This window comes from Chelmon rostratus, chromosome 4 (assembly GCF_017976325.1).
Source record: "Chelmon rostratus isolate fCheRos1 chromosome 4, fCheRos1.pri, whole genome shotgun sequence".
NCBI classification, from domain to species: Eukaryota; Metazoa; Chordata; class Actinopteri; order Chaetodontiformes; family Chaetodontidae; genus Chelmon; species Chelmon rostratus.
The window spans coordinates 4612150-4632385 of NC_055661.1; the positions used below are offsets into that span (position 1 = coordinate 4612150).

The 20236-nt window shown below is 42.8% G+C and overlaps 1 protein-coding gene across 2 annotated transcripts in view; it reads right to left on the reverse strand.

Moving 5' to 3' along the window:
- Positions 1-20236, reverse strand: part of zc3h3 (zinc finger CCCH-type containing 3) — a 57485-nt gene that overhangs the window by 14778 nt on the left and 22471 nt on the right. The window contains exons 4-5 of one of the 2 annotated variants that reach the window (XM_041935604.1): positions 12515-12686; positions 2624-2787 (exon numbers count right to left, since the gene is read on the reverse strand). In XM_041935604.1, the coding sequence (XP_041791538.1) occupies positions 2624-2787; positions 12515-12686 (336 nt within the window). Of the gene's footprint in view, positions 1-2623; positions 2788-12514; positions 12723-20236 lie in introns of both variants that reach the window. The other variant, XM_041935603.1, reaches the window with a different exon arrangement.

Consider the following 20236-nt stretch of genomic DNA (forward strand, 5'->3'; position numbering starts at 1 on the left):
GGTATTATTATTTATCATTATATTATGTAGTCCTGCAGCTTTAGTTTTCACAGACTTGTGGAGAATTTCATAGAATTTGTACATTTCATATTTCGCTTTTTCCCCCTTGATATTCATTAACATTAATAATGATCACATTTTCTTCCTTTCTTTTCTTCCTTGTTTGGTTTACTGACATTACACATAGATAATAAATACAAGTTTAACATGTTTGAGTGGCACTGGTTCACCGTAAGACACAGATACATACTTGAAAGTAGAGCGGAGGTTGGTTTTTGTCTTTATTTTTGATTTATTCATCTTTTTTAAATGCATTCACCTTGCAGGTAATGATGGTGTTATTTTACGTAAGTCTTATGTCAACTGAAAAAAAAAAAATGCTATTATAGTTATTCATGTCAGATATGACACAACTGAAGCTGTCTGGGTGTGTGTTTTTGTACAGCCAGATGTAATAACAACCTGATATGTGCCTGGTTATTTATACTTTGGTGGTTTGACACATTGGTGCCAAAGCCAAACGTGACGTCCGGCTCTGTTTGAGAACATCATAAACAGCATGTACCCAATGCACTCCACAAACACTGGAGGGAAAGGTGTAGGTGTCCATGCTGTGTGCGTGCATGCGTGCGTGTGTGTGTGTGTGGAGAGAGAGAGAGTTGTTGGAGGCCGTGAGAGGAGTGGAGAAGAGGGCAAGGAGGCAAGGGGGGTTGGTGTTACAGAACGCAGTTGATCTCATTCAGACCTCTAATTTTGGAACTTTTTTGGCTGTTAAGGCTCTCATCAAGTGTTCGCTCTGGTGTGATTTAAGCAGAGCAGAATTACAGGCCGGTGGCTCCAGACCAGGAATAAATGTGAAACTTGCAGGGGGAAGATGTGAGACCACAACTCCTGCTGCGGAGACACCTGAGGCGTGTTTCTCGAGGGGGGCAGGAATGTGTGTGTTGGGATGCCGGTCACGAGTTTAACAGAATGGAGCTCTTCAATTTCACCTGCAGCTGTAGTTGCTACAGAATGCGTACAAGAGAGAAGGAGGTAGAGGCAGATCCGGGCTTTAATCTGCACCGTCCAGTTCTCCAGACCCTCCCCCTCGCTGCTCTGACAGATGACAACTTTATTATTTTAGATGGCAAATCCAGCCAGCTCCCGTAAGTCTATTAGAGAGCATGTGGACGGAGCTGCAGCCACAAACATGAATAAACACTTCTTCGTCACCTCACGGTGCACACAGACTCTGCCCTGCACTGCAATCCATGTCCTGAATAGAGCTGGGTATCACACGTAAATTTTTGGTACCGACTGAAATCAAGGGTGCAAACTGGTGACAGCTGTTACAGTAACCAGCACGCTGTCATTGTGTAAAAATACCAGCGGTGGATAGAAGACTGCAGGCAAAGCAGATAAAAATATTGCTTTCTCCATTCTATCTGTTTAGACAGAGCACCCTAACTGGCTTTTTACTAGCAAAGGTTTTATTGTACTTATGAGCGTAGTTGTTGTCAACTCGAGTAAAATGTTATCTTTACTTCACAGGGCTCACTGTGTCCACCTCTCTGCTCTGCTGGCTGCTGAACTCATGACCAGGCCTACTCTGCCTCTGACTGGATAACACTCGCTGCCTTCGCTGGCTAGGTTAAGGCATGAGGAGTGAGATTGGTTCAGGTCAATAACAGGCATTGCAGGGCAGGATGAAACACATGATGAAAATATGTTATGCCTACCCACAGATAAACTTGGATGAGACACTGACCTCCACCAATGCCCAAAAAATATATTTTTTGCAGATCTACAAAATTCACATGGATGACTTGAGGTAAAAATGGCGGGTTTTGCAAAAAGGTGACAAGTTTGCACCCCTGTGAAATGTGTCCATAGCACTGAATACAATCATACAGTTCCGTATTTATACATTTTGCCGATCGAGACGGTGTCTGTGACTTGTAGTCACTATGGATTCCAACACTTGTTCCTTTCTTTCTTCAACAAGCATGGGGGGAGGTGAACATTTCTCAAGTGACTCTGCAGCTCCTGCATTAGCTTGTAAAAATCAACAGAATCACGACAGCTTCACAGCTGCATCCTGTTTTGTAGTGTAAATCTTCCCAGAGAGTTAGAAAGAAAGAAAAACATACATTGGACTCAAAGCACAAGGTCTGGAATGAGTTTTTTGAATAATAATAACAAAAAAAAATCAATTTTATCTACCTACCTGCAATGATACAGACTTGTGCTGAGCCAGCCACAGATGAGGGTGCAGCCACTCGCACTGTGGTCACAACCAGCAGCAGTCTAATACATAGTGTAATACTTAATACTGTATCATAATAGAGCTCAGCCTTTCTTTGCGGATCAGAGGGAATACATAACTTACTGTGAAGTAATGGAGACACATTTCAGATTTAAAAAAAAAACCTTCTGGGGTTTCATATAAACTACAGTCAAACACTCATAAAGTCTGCTTATCTTGAAAAGCAATGACATGTTAAATTTCCACACCTTGCCTCTGAGATATCACAGTCCTGTAATTGTCATCTTTGATTGAGAAAGAACTAACCGTCATTGCCACAAGTCAACCACGGGACTGTCCAAAATCTGTCAGAGTTGAACATTTCAGGGACGGTACCTGTTCGGTTGATCGACATGCTGGATGCTACGGTGCGGGACAGCTTATTGGCTGACACCCGGTACAGGGAGCCATGAATCCAGCACATGCCGCTTCCCCTCCACTGCTGAGTGGCTGACGGGTGTCTGTAGTGGGGAGCTCGCAGACGGCTCTGAAGGAAACTCCTGAGAGGAGGAGGGACAGAAAAAGAAAAACAGAGACAAACAGATGAAATATGGGATAAGTAGACATCTTTGGAACTCATAATGAAATGAGCTTCAAGTTATATATTCCTTAAAGGATAATTCTGTTGTATTACAACTTGACATGATTAGAATTATCTATTAAGATCAGTGTACTAACTGTGTGAATTTTGTGTCGTTCTCTGAGCTGGAATGATATTATCTACTCAGCCCTCCCTCAGTTCCACCCCTCTTTTGCCTATCTTCCCTCAAGCTCTTCCACTAGATCTCCCCTCCACACTTTACGTTTCCCATCCTCTACCCCCCCCCCCCCCCCCTCCCTCCCATGTCACAGCACTCTGTTAAATTGCTCCTCTAATGGAAAGGACGGCAGTGTGGAAATGGAGAGAATTGAAAAGAGGAGAGGAGGAAATCAATGAGATAATAGGCAGGGCAGGGGGCCAGGGCAGCGAGGTTGGCCCCTACACTGGAGCGTAGAGACCACACACACACACACACAGTATCACAACACACTCCTACAGTATGTACAGTACGCACAATCACAGGCCTCTACACACACATGCTCACCATTCAGAAGTCAGTCAGTGGACTTGTGTACGTGTGTGGCGGCCGTACGTGCGAGCCTGCAGTGTGTATGGGGCTGCTGGGTGGTGGTGGGGCGGTGCAGGGGTTATGGCGATAAATTGCGCTGTCCTGTCACTTCTATTTGGGGCGGATTGGGGCTGGTGTGCAGGGTGCCGCTGGAGGTAATTTGCTGCCGTATTTCAGATGGGCTGAAAATGGGTTTAGAGCGAGAGTTCATGCCTCCCATTACAGAGAAAAGAGAGGGTTACCCCGACTGCACGCCGCGCACAAAACAACTGACACGGACCCTTAACATGCTGCAGCCGGCAGAGAGCCGCTGCACTGCTGCAAATAAGAAAAAAACGGAGCAAATATCAGCCATCATCTGCGTTCACGTACACGGTCTACCTGACTGCAAGCCATAACTCAGAGGCACAGACACTCAGTTTCACTGATACAAGATCAGTGGCTGCCCTACACAGGGCAACTGCAGCCAGGGGAGCTGTAATGGAGGCTAATGTTGGAGCGCTGACTGCCACCCAGGGAGGCTTAAACAAGGACCGGGCGGCCTGGAGAGCCACAATGGAGGTTAATGGGGATATGACATGAACAGTTAACACTGACGACAGTTAACCCCGACACAGGGCTGCAGTCAGGGGGGTAACCAGGGATGTAACACCCAGTGTGTTAGGATGCTTCCTCACAGGGTTCGTATGTTAGTGTCCTAACCTCACAGGCTCACACATTTGTGTTTACTACTGGTTAAAATGATATGATTACTAATGTTTCATATCTATACCTTAATCAAAATGCAGTTTTGCATTATTGTCACCAGAAAATGATGATGGGACAACTTTTTATGTTACTGTTTAACATGTTTGCAATAAATTATATCTATACAGCTATACATTGTCATGACCCGTGCTGTGCACGCCGGTTTTTTGTTTAAGATTCCCCTTGTGTGTTGTTTTTGTCTGGTTTTTGTCACATCCTGTTTTATTTTGAAGGTTTATGTTATGTTTCTTAGTTATCTTTCTTTACCTTACTTTACTTTTTTCTTGTGATTGTCTGATGTGTTTCACCTGTGTGTCATTAGTGTTCCTGCCCTGTGTATGTAAGTCTGTGTCTTCCCCCCTGCCTTTGTCGGGTCGTTGTCTGCGTCACCATGCTGTCTATGCTACCCACCACTGCCCTAGAACCCTTGCCTTTGCCATAGACCCTCTAGTAAGTGTTTTTCCTTGTGTTGTCTTGTTCAAGTCCATGCCATGTTTCATGTGCGTGTGTGTTTCTAGTATTGTCTTAATCGTGCTATGTTTTATGTAAAAGTTGTTAGTCTTGTCTTTGTCAAAAGCCCGGTTATGTTCTATGTCAGTAAGTTCCTGGTGCTGTCTTTGTCTCACCCATTCCCCATTGTGTTTTGTGTGTTGTAATTGCTCAGTGTTTCCCTTTTGTTGCCTTCATTTTATGTGTAGCTCTTTTCCCTAGTGTGTGTTAATCATAGATCCCTGAGTTTTGGTTTTCTTTGTGATTAATAAATTTGTTTATTTGAGTCTGCGCCCCCTGTGTGTCTGCATCTGGGTTCAACCCTTAGATCCCCTAAATCCCCACCACTCCAGTCATACATAAACATTCCTGATGCATCTTCAGATCTACATAAAGAAGAGTTTTATAGGTAACTATGGGCCACAAAGGAGCCAACAAATACCTCTCAAAAAGTGTGCTGCACAGCCCCGCATGACAAGTAAGCTGACTGGATAACCTAACTTCATGTTGGGAGCAAATGTTCAACATGGAACACTGGAACTGAACAGGACGTGCTAGTGGATAAAAGAAAACTGCCATGTGTAAGTCTGCATGACACCCACGCACGTTCACTTACGTGCAGAGAGTGATGCATGTTCCAGCCTGTATGGTTCTTAGCTCACTCGGCCAACAAAATGGCACAGTTTTGTTGTAAGCAAGAAAAAGGGACCAGTAAGGCGTCCTGGCAGGTATGCATGGCAACAATAAACGTTATTCTCTGCTCATATATCAGTGAGTTATTTTCTATATCTTGTTGTCTGGCAAATATGGCAAGAATGCCATAATGTCATCATGACATGTGGACAGGAATTTTCTGGTTAAGGTGGAAAACCTTAAGCTATGTGCACTATAACAGGTAGACATAAGCACAGACTTGATACAACTGCGAACATATCAGTGTTTTTATCCAGTTGACTTTTTCAGCCAATGCGTGCTGCAAGGATCATTTGTGTAGAAATGAAGCTCTCAGACTCTTAGTGTTAACTGTATAGTTAACTGCTAACAGTGCAACTGAGCATACAGGCATGTGGTTGAGGTTCACCCTCAGGCCAGGCAACATTATTGAGAGCAGCCTCTGCAGGAGCAGATTACTTTTACAATGAGGTAATCTGTCCATAATGAGAGAGGAGGAGAGGAAGGAAGAACAAAAGTAAACTGTGTGAGCAACATGAGAATCAAACAATCACAAAAAAAAAGAAAAGTCATCACATGATTTAAAGAACATGTGTGTTTTCCTCTGTGTCTCCAGACTCTCCTTGGCCTGTTCCCAGTAATGAACATGAAGATCGTATAGACATCATAGACCACTGTCTTCCTTTCTGCTACAAGGCCTGAGCACACGAATCAGACTTACTGCTGAAGTGCTGAACTGCCACTACCGGCCCACTACCAGTGTTTAAAAAATTGTCTATATTTCTGAATTCTTTATTTTTTAGCAGGACAGAAAAGGTTAAATATTACCTACTGTGGACTTGACTTAGTATTGGATTGTATTTGTGTTCATTATCAATTAATCAGTAGGAAAGACTTAACCATGTAGTCATCTGGTCCATAAAATGTTAATAAAAACGGCCAAAATTAGGTCTTCAAATGTCTTTGTTCCAAAAGTCAAATACTCAAATACATTCAAATTTTAATTATAAAAAAGAGAAAAGAAGAAAATCTCACACTGGAGAAGCTGGGACCAGAGAATGGTCAGCATTGGACTGGCTTAAATCCATTTATCAACTACCAGTAATTGCTTCAGGCCTGGAGGAAGTCATTTCTGTAGTTTACATTCATTTAGTCGTGTTGTAAAACATAAAGATAACGACTCAGTAAATGAACGTTAACTCCCCAAAAAGAAAGGAAGGAATATGTTGAGAAAAGGAAGAAATTCAGGAGGGTGCAAGGGCATGCAGAAACTCCCCTGTGACTACTATGTGTGTGTGTGTGTGTGTGTGTGTGTGTGTGTACAGGCAGGTGTGTGCACGTGCACTGCTCTGACCATGCGACGCACAGATAAAGGAGAGCGCGATTCAGCACTACCGGCGCTGTTGATGAATGATCCGACTTTTGTTTTAGTGACAGGGAAGAATTTGGAGGGTCGCGCGACTGCTCAGAATAATGCTGCCCTTGTCTATTTGTCTGCAACCCAAGCATTAGTAAGCTCATATTGGGAAACAGTTACCCTTGAAACAGAGCACAGCAAAAACAGTCATCTGGCTAATTCTAACAGGAAGGACTGCTGCCCTTCTTTAGGCACTTAAAGGAAACCAAAGCAGTGTCATTATGCATCACAATCCCATCAAATCTAACTTAAAGGGAACTGACTATAATGAACAAAATCCTCTTTTAGAGTAGAAACAACCTTAAGAAGCAACCCAGATAGTATTTATGCAGAATATAGTGTGAGCAGCAGCAGAGGAAGATCATAACACACAACTGTAGGTGACGGGTGGATGACTAATGTGATAAGTAATGAGTAAATGAATGAATTGGGGTATAAAAGGCAATGAATGGGGGAGTGAATGCGGGAAAAGAAGGAGAGAAGTGAAGAAGAGGGAGCACTGCTTCACTTTATTGCCGAGTCTCTTACATCCTGTACTGATCGATACTGAAGCACTAAAGGAGATGAGCGCCTGGACCTAGTGTGTGTGTGTGTGTGTGTGTATCAGGGGTCCTCAGCTAGGTTTGTCGAAGGGCCAGAACTTTTCTAGGCAGACACTGAGGGGGCTGAACATTTATGAAAAATAATAATAAATCTTTTATTTTTTTTTATCCTATATCAGTGTGAACAGAAAAAAAACTTGGAAAATCCATAATGATAACTAGATACTAAACTAAAAAATGCTCTTAAACTTCCACCAAGGAGCCAGCGCTCAATGCAGAACCCACAGTTCAACTACCAATGGATGAGTCCGGATTTGAACAAAAACTCCTCTACAGGATCCCTGGAGACAAACAAAAATACTCAGCTTGAGATTCAATACAACAGTTGGCCAGCGAAAACAAGCTCAAGTGACAACTCCATTACATCTAACAGACAGGCTTAGTGATGCTCCGACACCTACAGAGTTACCCCCCATAATCCGACCAGCGCGCTGCTGACGGCTCCAGTGAATGGTCAGCCTGGGAGCCGAGCCGGGTGACGGTGCGTCCACAAGCAGAGGAGGGAGTTGGAGAATAATCCGACTCTGTAGAATGAGCTAACTATGAATTACGGACTTTTTGGGTCATTGCCAGGGGTTGGCAAGCTAATCCACAATCACTCTCAGGACGGACTGGACCTCTTCCACTGGTGAATAATGTTAGATGCGCACATTTTCTGAATTCATTAATATTCTGCGGGCTGGATGGGGAGCTCTGGCGGGCCGTGTGTGGCCCACTGGCTGCCAGCAGACGATCAGTGGTGTAGATGCTCAAATATAGTTAACTGTCACGTTGGAGGCGTCAGAAATACAAAGAGAGAAAACAAAACAGAACAGCAACAGAGCAAACGTGTGGATATAGAAAATTAAAGAAGGGACAGCGGAGAGAAAAATAGGGAGGATGTGAGAGAGATGAAGGGAGGGCTGGGCTGTAATTTATCCTCCAGTGTTCATGCTTTATGGCTTTCTTAATTCAACTCCTGCTACTATTAATGGAGTTAATGTTGAGATTATATCTATTTTCTGGTGGCGGGGGTTGAAATACTGCAGCCGATTCCCCCACCCCTTCAAACTGCCGCCCGGCACTAAATCACCCGCCACGTTCGTTCTGGCTGAAAACAGGTAAGAGCACTGCATGCTGGGTATGGATCCACATCCTATGGGTCTGGGAGATGGTTGAGAGGGTTTAAACAGTGAAGTTGGCGAGTGGTGTGAAAATGTGCGACTGATTATTTCCCTCTTCAATGTTTGATTTGATCTGTCCCAGGATCTTATATACAGCAGTATGAACTGTCTCAGTGTTTGAAAGATGCGGTATAGATAAACAAATCACGCACTGACAACAGACTGGTGTGATTCTTAAAAGTAGAGAACGTAAAGGCCCTGTCTGTTCCTTCTGCTCTGTCCTCTGTAGTGAAAGAGAAGGATTTATCAAGTTTTGAGTTGAAACTCAATGAAGTTCACCTGCTATTAAAACTTGACACAAGCCACATCATTCAGCATTATCTCTGCTTTCCATGTCCACGCAAGAGAGAAGACGGAATGAGGAAATGAGAGCATAAAAAGGCTCCACGCAGCATCTGAGTTCTCTTTGATTATCATGACAGAGCAGCTTGATTTCTGGATAACTTTGAAAAATGGATACTTAAAAATTTTTCTTTAAACTTTTTCTTTTAAAGGATAACATTCGCTTTTTACAACCTGGACCTTATTTGTAGCATTAATTACGACCATTTAGACACCCCGACAATTTTGGTAGCATTTGGAGTCGTCTTGAAGAAATTAGCCCCAGAGGAGCGGCGCATATATCCGTATAATGCGAGTACTCGGGGCATCCATGCGCAGCCTCTATAAACGCATAATCTGCGGCGAGACTCGTTCATATTCCAATATTTTGTTATGATATGCTGGTGCTATTCCCCTGAGCCCGTGGTGGCATGTTATCAACATCCGGCGTCTCAAGATAACTACCTCTGACGTGGATGATGTCATTACCGAACGCCGGGCGCTGCGAGCAGCCAGCCACAACACGGCTAACTCTGCGGCGGTCGGCTACGAATACGCAATAACGAACCATAGCTGTGCCAAACTACAGCTAAACTAGCCGACTGCCGGCTCAGAGGGGAATAGCACCAGCATATCATAACAAAATATTGGAATATGAACGAGTTTCGCCGCAGATTATGCGTTATATAGAGGCTGCGCATGGGTGCCCCGAGTACTCGCATTATACGGATATACGCGCCGCTCCTCTGGGGCTAATTTCTTCAAAACGACTCCAAATGCCACCAAAGTTGTCTGGGTGAGTAAATGGGCGTATTTAATGCTACAAATAAGGTCCAGGTTGTAAAAAACGAAAGTTATCCTTTAACAGTGAGGTTTAGAATCCACACAGGCTGCCCGGCTTCAAGACATTGGGAACCTCCGGACCACCATGCAAGGCTGGGATTTCGTTATAGATGCATGGCTTGAGTGGGGGGTTCAGCGGTGAGCCGGCACCGGAGATAAGAGCAGAGAACATATGAGGACAGGGATCAGTGGGTCTGATAGGCCAAAGATGAAGAGCAGCACTCAGTAGTTAAGAGCAGAGAATATGAGCTCATGCTCCACTCAATAGCTTCAAACTGATAAAAGTGGAGTGTCTTTGGAGTTAAACAGATAGGTAAGCATTAGAAAGGAGTGCACGGGTGGGTGGGTGATCCACTATCCCGGGGGACCCGACCTGTCCCCCTCCCTCCCTATCTCTTTCCTCATTTCTACACACTTGGTGATATTTCACAAGATGTCATGGGGCTCAAATTGAAAATCCCTTGATGAATCAATATTTACTGCAGCAGCTAAATGAATAGTAATAAGTCACCAGAGGCTGAGTCCAGCCACCGTCCAGGCTGTGTCTCACCAAATCTGGATTACACAAATGAACCCCCCATCACCTACACACACACACAGGCACGAAAATGCATTCAGTATAAAGGGCTACATGGACGTACCCAACCAAAAGACAACTCAAAGAGTAAGTTGAGCTAAATTCAAACAAGACAATTTAACACTCCACACTGCAGATAGTGTTATTAGTATGTACTTAGGTTTGGATTTAAATTTTTGGGGTGTAACGGGTGTTATTCTAGCGCATGGTGTGCCAAACCATGCAATTATGTTATATATGTCCACTAAGTGTCAAACATAAGCGGTAAGCTCATTGTCTGACCAAACTCAAAGAGCAGAACGTGCTGCTTGAAAGTATGTAGATAATCCACAGTCCTCCCTGTAAACAAGCGCCACAACCAAAGAAAATATCTGTGAATTCTGACAAATACAAGGGACTTCTGGGGAGACAGGCCACTGATGAGTTTTCCCAAATGTCATTGTGTCATTTTTCAACGCTTTAAAGTTTCATTTACTCTCACTGTGCCGGGGTGTCGACTGGTTTCAGAGGTGGAAGTTTTTGAAGGTAAACTGGTTGGACACCACGCAAAGGGTAAGAAAGAAAAACTTCTTTTTTTTAACCCTTTAAAGGACAATATATTGAGGATTCCCAGGACTCCCATATAAAGTTTTTGAGGATTAAAATTTCGATTATCAGTTATTTTAAGTTCCAGCTTCTTAAATGTGAGGATTTGCTGTTACAAATTGAAAATCTGTGTGTTTTGAACTATTGGTCGAAAAAAAAAAAAAGAAATGAAAAAAGGATCCTACTACAAACATTTTTCACAATTTACAACAATAAACTCAATGACTGATTCAACGATAGCTAGAACAGACAGAGCCACTCTACACCCTCTGTAGTTTGTAAGTGTGTGTGTCACAGACCTCAGCCAGGAAGAGCGCCCTGTTAATTCTCTACACATTAACAGATCATCAAAACTAACCACAACAACATGTTCAGAGTTTTCACAATCAGAGCACGTAGCCCTGCAGGGAAACAAGCTCAACACCAGTGGCTTAGTGAGCGTCATTGTTGTGGGTCTTTTGTATAGTGATAAGGCCACAGAGGAGGAATCACTTTGATGGCTGTCACCTCATAAACATGAATTAACTCTGTATGCTGAGAGATGAGATCTTCTCAGCTCTGTATGTTGTTGGACTACGTATACATTTTATACACAAGGCATATAAGACTCCACATTCTTTTATTTATAGACTGGTGCTGAAACGATTTGTTCATCATTGTACAGTGATTTTCTTTTGGACTTTCAACTGTCAACCAAAACAAGCAATTTGATTTTGGAAAGTGCAATGAACGTTTCACTGGACTGAATTACATTAAAATGAAACAGTTTAGAGATAAAGAATTGAAGTTTGTACAGCTTTTTAGCACTAAAATTCAAGCACTTTCGAGGTAACTAAACCAAAAATTCAAAACTCTCAAAGCCTTCATAATCATATCCAAATTAGTTAGTTAGTGTAAATGTAATTGGGACAAATTAAGTTTACAGTATTCCTTTATACCCACAGCAATCAATTTATACTGTCACCTTGCTTGTTTTACCAGCAGCTCACAATAGCTTGGACTGTCTGTTTTGATCATGATTATTCAATGCATGCTAATTTCGATGTCAGGAGACAACAAACAAGATGAGAGGTTCGTCTTATGTCAAAGAGCGAAAGATTTTTGGTTTGCATGATTGTAGATGAAACACCACAATATGCTGAAAATTAAGCACTTTTAAAGGAGTATAGAATCGTCATTCATACATGTTTATATTGCATGTGTTTAAGCTGATTTGATTTGTGAATTTAACAAAACCAAGAATGAATGAGTCATTAGTTGCAGCAATGAAGACTCGTTGGTGGATTAAACCTCAAGTGACAATATGAGAATGATGGAGGAGTGAGTGCTGAGACAGAGGGGATGAAAGATAAATGGGAAGGAGAAAAGAAAAAAAAAGAGGAGGGGGGGTTTAATGACATTAAGAAACAGACCCACCCACCCCCTTCCTCCCTCTGTGTATCTGTCCTGGGTGAGAAGCTTTCCCTGCTGGTGTACAGTAAATTAATGTGAGGAGCCAGTGGTGTAAATGCTTTATTCTCTGGGTTATCTACTGTGTAAAAATGAGCACCATAAATCTCCAGCCTCTTCCACTCGTGCTGCACATGACGGTGACATGAAAGACAGGCCACTGCCCTGCACTGAGGGATACTGGCCACTGACAGACATTACAGCCAGACCAGCAGGAGGTTTGTGTGCATTTGTCTTTGTGAACATGGATTACCTGGCAGACTGGATCCTCTTGGCTCTCCAAGACAGGGCGGGGTTGTAGTGGAGGGCGTGTCTGGTGCTGGAGCCCGAGCAGGTCACCATGCCGTCGTGTGTCCTGAACACGCGCTGAAAGGCGGGGCTCCGGTGGCCTCCGGCGGGCCCACGGTGGGAGAAGGGGGTGAGACCTGAGCACAGCAAAGTTGACGGATCAGTATAAAAGTCTGCAAATGAAAATCCGATCACACACACAAACAAACAGAAACAGTTCAACATCCAGTCGGTAAGTGAACAAACGCACATATACACATCATTTTGAATGCTTAAAACTGTGTATAGACACACAGACACACACAAGTTTGTCTGTGGACTCTGGCAGGTGTGGTCTTTAATAAGCTTCACATATAAAAATGAGAGGGAATAACAAAGGCAGAATTTTTATGAGCCTAATAAATCATATCCTCTGTCTCTTTCCTCGCTGCCTTCATCCCTCCTGCCTCGTCTCCCTCTCTCCTCCTCACTTTAAGTCTCATTCGTTATATCATTTTACAGATCCATCAGAGAAGAGGCGGAAGAGTAGAAAGATCGGGACAGAAAAAAAGAGAGGACTAAGTGTGGTTATTTATTTATTTATTTATTTGGCTGTGTATCCATCATGGTGTTTTATGATGGCCTGCGCTGGGTGACAGACTCGCACGCAGAACAGAATTTGCATCGCGGTCCCTGTTCACATCGGTTCACCAAGATCAAAGACTACATGGGCCAGTCTGTGTCCAATACTTAAAGAAACACTGAAATAAAACATTTTATACATTTTCCAAGCATAGATCTTGTCTCCCTGCACTAATTGGTCAGCTATTTTTTGGCATACGTCTAATATGTGAACAAACGTTTTTAAAATCACAATCTGTCACTTTTCCTTTGACGTAAAAGCTAAATCCTCCCATCAACTAAACCTCAGGTGGTGTAGTAAACTGGAAATATCCTTATCAATAAGCTTTCACAGGCATGATTTAAAAGCTTAGAGGAAAATGACATTTATAAAAAGACTTGTATAAATGAATTTGCCACAAGCTGCATGGCACTTCATGGTAAGATAGAAGGCTTCCACTACTACAGCCTGAAAAGCAAGATTTAATGCAACATGAATCAGTTGCTCACCATATTCTGTTAAATTATTCCACCCCCCAAAAAAACCCTCTTGCATGTCATTATCTGCACTACCTTCTACCAATCATTCACTGTGGTGGTCAGTGACAGCACTCTGTCTTCCTAATGAGTAAAGGAAAGACAGAGTGAAGAGAGAGGGTAACAAATGAGTTGATAGACTCGGCGAGGAGCTCGTTTCCCACCACCTCTTTCACAAGTCTTTAATTGCCAATTGTCAGGATTGTCGACGCTTTTAATTAGCGTCCAATAACATACCGTGTCCACGAGGGCCGCGGTAACAAACAATAAAATGATTCGATATCCACTTCTACGCATTCCGGCTCCGCTCTCCACTCCTCCCCCTCGCTCTTCCTCCCCTCGGGCGCTGGTTTCATTTGTCAGCCGGGATGCAGCTCCGGATCAGTTGGAGAATTCATCTCAGACAAACATTTACTGTTGAACAAATCGCTGCGAGCTGGGGGGCTGCTGGAACACTGACTGCATGCTTAGCGCACACACACAGGAACACGCTGCGTCTTGTACATGAACACTACATTACATGTTCGTGTCTATAAACGTGCTTTATATGGTTATAATTCCATGCTGCAGCAGGCCAGTGCCATTCTGATTGGCTGGCAGGTGGCCATTAAAACTGTGACCTGAAATGAAGATCCAGATGACAGTTTGAATCACTGTCCTGAGCACGAGGCATGTTAAACTGCAGAAAGCAACAACCCGACTTTATCATGAATTAAAATGAGTAAACACCAGTTAAGAGCAACAGCCTATGATCAGAACATAGCCACCATCATTTCCCTTCAGTCAATGGTGTGAGAACACAGTGGGTGTCTTGATGTGCAATAATAGTCCCACTTGGTGGATGGAAATGCCCCCAAGCTTTGTGTCATGGAGTTCTTTGACTTCACTTTGTCCATTATTTTTCTATCACACTTCATATTGTCTTACCCCACACTTATCTTTTATCCATTATGTATTTATCATGCACTCAGTTTAAAAATGTTTGTGTTGTTGAAATGAAAGTGTATTTTGTGTTAATTCCAATTTGAGTCTCGTGTTTGAATTCACCTGTTTTACATAATCTGGCTAAACTATATCTTATTTAAAGCCTGGCTGGTCATCTACTCATGTTTGTTAGGCTGAATGTTAGCAATGTTTCCTTGTTCACAGATCTCTGCAATGACTTTAGTGAGTAAATGTTTTCAGAGCTGACAGAAATGAGGGTCAAAACTATGAAAATATGACCCAAGTTGTGAGAAACCAGAAGTATCATTTAATGAACCCAGGCTAATGGTTATTTCAAAAATTAAAAATATAGCTATTAATAAAGTGATAGTGGTTTGAACTGCATCATAGTTACTATAGTTACTTCACTAGTGGCGAAAAAGGTGTTTCTTGGGTTATGAAAGAGAGTAAAAAAAAACAACAGAGATAGCATGAGAGAGAGAGCAAGAGAGAGTGTATGGGTGGAGGTGGAGGGGGTTTTACAGGATTAGTTGCCAGGCTTGTAGTCACTTCTTGTCCCACAATCCATCCGTATTGCAGTCAGAGCTATTTGGGCGTCCTGGCAGATGACAAATAGGGCTTGTCAAAGGTGCTGCCACGATTCCCACCCTGCAGCCTCGTGTACACCCCCCTCACACCCTCCACCCGGGATCCCTGACCTGCACCTCAATATGCCTCTAAACCCCCGTTCCAACGTCATGACACACACCATGTCCATGATGCTGTCACACAGCGGTTCCACCTTGGCTGCTGTTTAATGACATCTATAGTGAGCTGTACTGTTGGTGAGTATCCCACAGTGTGTGTGTGTGTGTGTGTGTGTGTGTGTGTCAGCAGGGATGGATGGACGGTGTTGCTCTGATTGTAAACCACTGCAGGTTGTGTTGCTTGAGTGGCTCTGCGAGCAATGGGGTCTCAATCTTCCACTACAGGACTATGACCAATGAGCATGTGAACACACACTCATACACAAACACACTCTTACTCACATATACACCTGGGGTCTCAATCTTCCCTTAATAGACCTTTGACAGTGGCCTGCCTTGCAGTGCGGGGGGAGCGAACGAAGCGGCGCCCCGTGCTGTGAAGACACCATTTGCAGACGCATGCAGCTCACAGGCTGTCCATTCATCTCTCGCTGCCTCGCCGCTGTGAATCCGCAGATAATCTACTCTAGTCGCCGCACGCTCCACACTAAAGGGTCGGTTCAACATATTTTCTCACTGTGGTGGAATCTATCCACGCAGATACTTTTGGTTTTACTGGCTCAGGTTTTAAGGTCCTGTGCATGTGATCTGTGCCTCCACTCCTGCACAAAAGGGGACATGCACCGCCTGGATCTGCTGGATCAGTATCAGTTCCTGATAAACCAAACAGCATATCAGCCACTTATCTGATGCACTTTTTTTTTTCTTTTCGGGCTTCAATAAACAATTATTTTTATTATTGATGAATCAGCCAATTGTTTTCTCAAGTCAATTAATTGTTCCACAAAATTCCTATCACTGTTTCCCAGAGCACAAGGTGACATCTTCAAATTGCTTGTTTCGTTTCACCAACGATGCAAATCTAAAAAATATTCACTTCATGGGTGTGCGCCATTAGTCAACTAGACGACTAAATGTAGCTACCCTCGCCAGTCATCACCAGACATGGTAGCTGGTTAAACTTATCATTACTTTATAATGTGCAGATTTAAATCATAGGACAATGTGTTCATACAGGACAGCAGGGATTATGTCATTTAGTAATTACTGTTACACCTTTACAGGGAAAATCTGTTTAAATCCAACATATTGTAATCTCTGTGGGTATAATGCCCAGTGAAAATCATTCCTGAGTTAGATGGGAAAATATTCTTTATTCTATGTATTCTTTGTTTTTAACAAAAATGTTGTGAGCCACTTAAAAAAACAATCTGAGCCTGTCAGTAGCAAAAACAAACACTTTCATTGGACGTACATCGACGGAGCTCAAATGCCTGGAAGGATTACATTGCAGCTGGCTGAAGCGCGCTTGTTCAATGCTGGACCAATTTCTTAAAATTGGTGTCACATTTAGTCTCTTACACACAGTAACATGGAAAAATAGGGTCTACAAACACAGGTAATATTTCACTGGAATTTCTCCTATTTGTCCGGAACACTGAAATCTTCCACGACACGTGGAGTGGCACCAAACCCCTGACCTGATGCAGGGCGCAAAGGGCCACACATTTCAGCAGCATTTAAAATGCGATCTGGATTTGAAGAATGTTAGACAATGTTTAACCTTTTAGATGAAACTGTGCTAAATGCTGACTTTTTTAAGGGTTTTTTCTTACATTTAGTCAAGTCAACTACACTAATTCTAAATTAGTCGTCAGGGACATCGCTTGCTCATTTTACTGTTGAAGAAGACTGGGAAACCAGATCATATTTACATGCAACCGTGCCGTTTGCATGCAACCAGTCAATAGTGGCATTTTTGCTTTTAAGAAATGGCAGAAGTAATGACTTCATTGATTATTTCTGATTGATAAGTTACTTTGTTCCTTAGTTTCATTAACATCTTTTTGACAATGTTGTAAAAAACAACAGTAAGTGTTTCTGCAATCAAGTTACTTTGGTTAAGTCACACCCTTCTTCAAGAATCAGTGTCCTTTTTCTGGATAATTCATAGACCTCAATGTGAACAGACATCATCAGAGATACATTCAACAGTGGAAAATGACAACATGTGTCTTATTTCTTTCAGTTTGACAACAATTTGTATTGGTAAAAAGTTAACTGCTGGAGATCAAATGAAATGATAATCTGGAGGGCTAGAGACGCTAAATGTAATTTGGGTATACCAACCCTTCAAAACAAAATCAAAGGTTGCTTTTTCCTCCTTTATCTAAAGTAGATGCAGCTTTAGAGTCACATCCCTAAGATGACTGAGCCGTGTGGACTAAACTTTCACTAAAGTTGCCTTCCACTTCAGTGCTTTGATACTTCCCTGCGCTCTCTCTCTATCCTCAGCCCTCTGACTGGGGCTACTGACAGGCCACTGCACCGCACACCCCCTCTTCCATCCTCTTAGGGATCCCCCCAGTGATCCCCCCAACATACCTGACGGCTAATTCCAGGGAACAGCGGTTTCCGTCTGCCCCCTCCCTGGGACGACCCGATGGATAATAAATCTTATTATTGACAGTGCCTGTTCCCCTGCCATCCCATGTTCCCATCCCCTGGGGCTCATCTTCTGACTCCAGTGCTCCAGCGCTCTTACAGAAGACAGCGGCGCCACACTAACATCAGACTTAACAAGAGAGTTACCACAATTTAATAACCCAGTTTAAGCCAGCGCGGTTATGATAATATGATCTCTGCGTGTCTGACACCCAGTGATACTCTCTGACAGACTACCCAGAGATATCAACATAGTTTGATGCTCCACCCTGTCAACAGAGGACTGTGTTCCACGGTCTGAAAAATACTGCATCCCATAACTCATTGGAGTATATTCCTGCATATGTAGAATTGAGCTTTGCAGGAGATGTTGCACATGAACAAGTTTAACATCATGTTTCAGGAAAATTAAAGACAATGGAGGAGATTATCAAATGTTCACAAATGTCCATACACCACAACTCACTGCCAGAGTCACTCTGTCTGTAAAGTCTCATAATGTACCTCGTTTTCCAAGGTGAAAACGAGATTTCCAAGTCACTGGGTTCACTGCTGCAGGATGTCGATCCATTTATAATTCCTGACCTGCTGTCAGGTCAGGGTCCGGATGTCTGTGGTCATGTCGTGGCTTGATAGATGTACATGTAGTGTATATATGGAGCATTTAGCAAGAATTAGACTGCCAAGAAAAGGATTGGATCCAAGTTTAGTTCTTGTTAGCTGCTGACATTCAACACGGCAACATACGTATTTTAGTTCTGTCAACATTTATATGAGACGATTTTAACTTATCACCAATATACTGGTTTTAATGTCTGGGCTGGTACAAAACGGTCAAAGATAAGGCTTAAGATATGTAAAACTCATACTGATGCTGGTATTGGCCTCAAAAAGCCAGTACCTGCCAGAGCACATTGCATTGTACTGCTTTGTCACATGGTCGTGAAACATGCTGCAGATGTGCTGATAACTTGCGTTAGTAATTTATATGCTTTTTCTCGTGGCTCAATGGATGGAAAACCTTCTTCACAACAAGTCCTAGCAGGGCATTACTTGTTACAGCCTTTAAAGCTGCTTTTATTGCCTTTTTCATCAGAAAGGGGCAGAGGAGCCAACGACACACAGCCATCACATATTACTGATATATAGTGACTATATTCTATTATTTAAAAAAAATTAAAATAAAATTACACATCCAGAGTGGAAAAAAAAGACTCCTGCAAACTGTCCTCTACACTTGCAATAAGGAAAATGTATGAATGCCTTTTTGGTACATGGACTTTGATCAGATTATAGTGAGATAATTCTCTATGAAATCATCAAGTGACACCTTGAATATTCATTAGATTTAATTCTTAGATGAAAAATAATGAGCAGTGCAGCTTTAAGTTGCGGTACATGTTCTTCTAATCCTTCCAGTAATACTACATACAGTATGGACTTGATTCAGGTTCCTGCAGACTAAAAACAGAACTGCCTTCAGAGAACTGGTGTTACTATAATCGTGATGACAGACGGTCGGCTTAACATTAATCAATTGTCTTCAATTCTGTCCTGTGACATGATCGAATTAACACTTGCCAGTAAGTTAAGACGACGGAGAATAAACAGTATTATATTTAACAAAGTATTTCTGTAAGATGGACCTGATACACCTTTTAGAGGTGCTCAGGGGCTCCATTAGTGTGTATGTGGAAGAGCTGACACGGACTGACAGGCTGATGGCTGTGTGGGGCCACATACCGACACAGGAGGCCCCTGGTGCATGCCACCAGCTGTCAGCCGGTGTGGTGGTGATGTCACCACAAAGAGGCGTGTTCAGGGGAAAGAGTGTTTTGGAACAGAGGGTGGTGGTGGTGGTGGTAGTGGTGATGTTGAGTGGGCTGCTGGCTTGTGGCCTCGTCCATCATCGCAGTGGAGCCATCAGATGTAACATATACCAGCTGACCCAGGGAACGTCAGGCTGACCAGGAGAGGGGGGATTCTTCCACTCAGCCTCACACACAAACTCATGCTGGTAGGTTGTTGCTATGGCTATACCATATAGTGTTAGTGGTTTTTTATAGCTTCTTAAAGAAATAATGGGATACTAGACGTCTTTGAAAGTCCACAAAAAAATGACTTTAGAAAGAACAATAATATCTGTGTGCAGTGTGCAGTGTGCAGTAGGACTGGTAGTTGCTCAAGATTATTAACACTAGTGCTAAAATGATAGCTGAGTTCTGAGACATAGTTACTCCACCTAACCCTAAAGAGAACCACAATCTGTCATTTGTACATTTCTATTTTGTACACTAAACAAATGAGATACAAAATGCTAGCTGGTGAGCTTCAGATAGACAGGTTAAACAGGTTTTCCAAGGTCTGGAATTTAACTTAAGGCCACATAACCATGATTTTACAGTGATGAGATG